Consider the following 838-nt stretch of genomic DNA (forward strand, 5'->3'; position numbering starts at 1 on the left):
GTGCCAGGTGGCCGGGAAGGTGACAGTCAACAACCGCTCATCCATCACCGTTGAAGGCTTCACGTGAGCCGCCCGCGCGCCGCGCCTGCTGCCCCGCCTGCCCAAGCTTCCCTTGGCCGCCGGATCGAGATGTGCAACAGAATCTTGTTCAAGGGCTAGTCTGAGCCCTGCATGCTGCTGTGGCTGTCGCGGCACGCCCCTCTCCCCCGCACACGCTGCCCCGCCACAAGGCGAGCTCCTGCCGCCCGGTGTCCGATTCTGCAAGCCCCCAAATGCCAAGCTACACCTCATTGCTTGGTATCTGGGCCCGTGATCCTGCGTACATCAGTCCCACCCCTCCTCTTCTCAAAACCCACCACCGCAATCTCACCCCAACCCCAGCTACGACGGCAAGGCGCCCGCGACCCACTGGTGGTGCGCCAAGTCCAACTCGCGCGCAGACCTGCTCGCCGGCTTCCGTGCGGCACCGGGGCGCCTCGATCGGGCTTACAACGCGGAGAAGGTGCGCTACTGAGGTTGCAGATTTTGAGGTTGCAGGATGCACCAGAGCTGTGGGGGTAGTGATCCTTTATAAACTATCAAGCGGTGCGTCACACCACAGCCCTATATCTGTGTGTTGCTTGTGACCTCAAGAACCCAGGACTGGCCAAGCCGGGCCGGCCAGCCGCCATATCATTGGCACATTGCATGAACCCAGCGCACATGACATTTGCCGCACCACCGCACACTGACGGAATCGAGTCCTGTCACTCCCACACACTCCACACGCCCCGTCCCTGCCCCGTCCCTCCCCCCCCCCTTACGTAGCGCCCGCACCTCACACCCCCTGATGCACCCG

General features: G+C 63.4%; 1 protein-coding gene across 1 annotated transcript in view; it reads left to right on the forward strand.

Annotated features, from left to right (window-relative positions):
• The window catches only part of MNEG_2373 (hypothetical protein), a gene marked incomplete at both ends in the record, with an annotated part of 6,931 nt that overhangs the window by 5,270 nt on the left and 823 nt on the right, over positions 1-838 (forward strand). Inside the window, 2 exons of the mRNA XM_014049148.1 lie at positions 8-63; positions 382-502. Coding sequence (XP_013904602.1) covers positions 8-63; positions 382-502 — 177 coding nt within the window. The remainder of the gene's footprint in view (positions 1-7; positions 64-381; positions 503-838) is intronic.

Source organism: Monoraphidium neglectum (genome assembly GCF_000611645.1).
Source record: "Monoraphidium neglectum strain SAG 48.87 unplaced genomic scaffold scaffold00267, whole genome shotgun sequence".
Lineage (NCBI taxonomy): Eukaryota > Viridiplantae > Chlorophyta > Chlorophyceae > Sphaeropleales > Selenastraceae > Monoraphidium > Monoraphidium neglectum.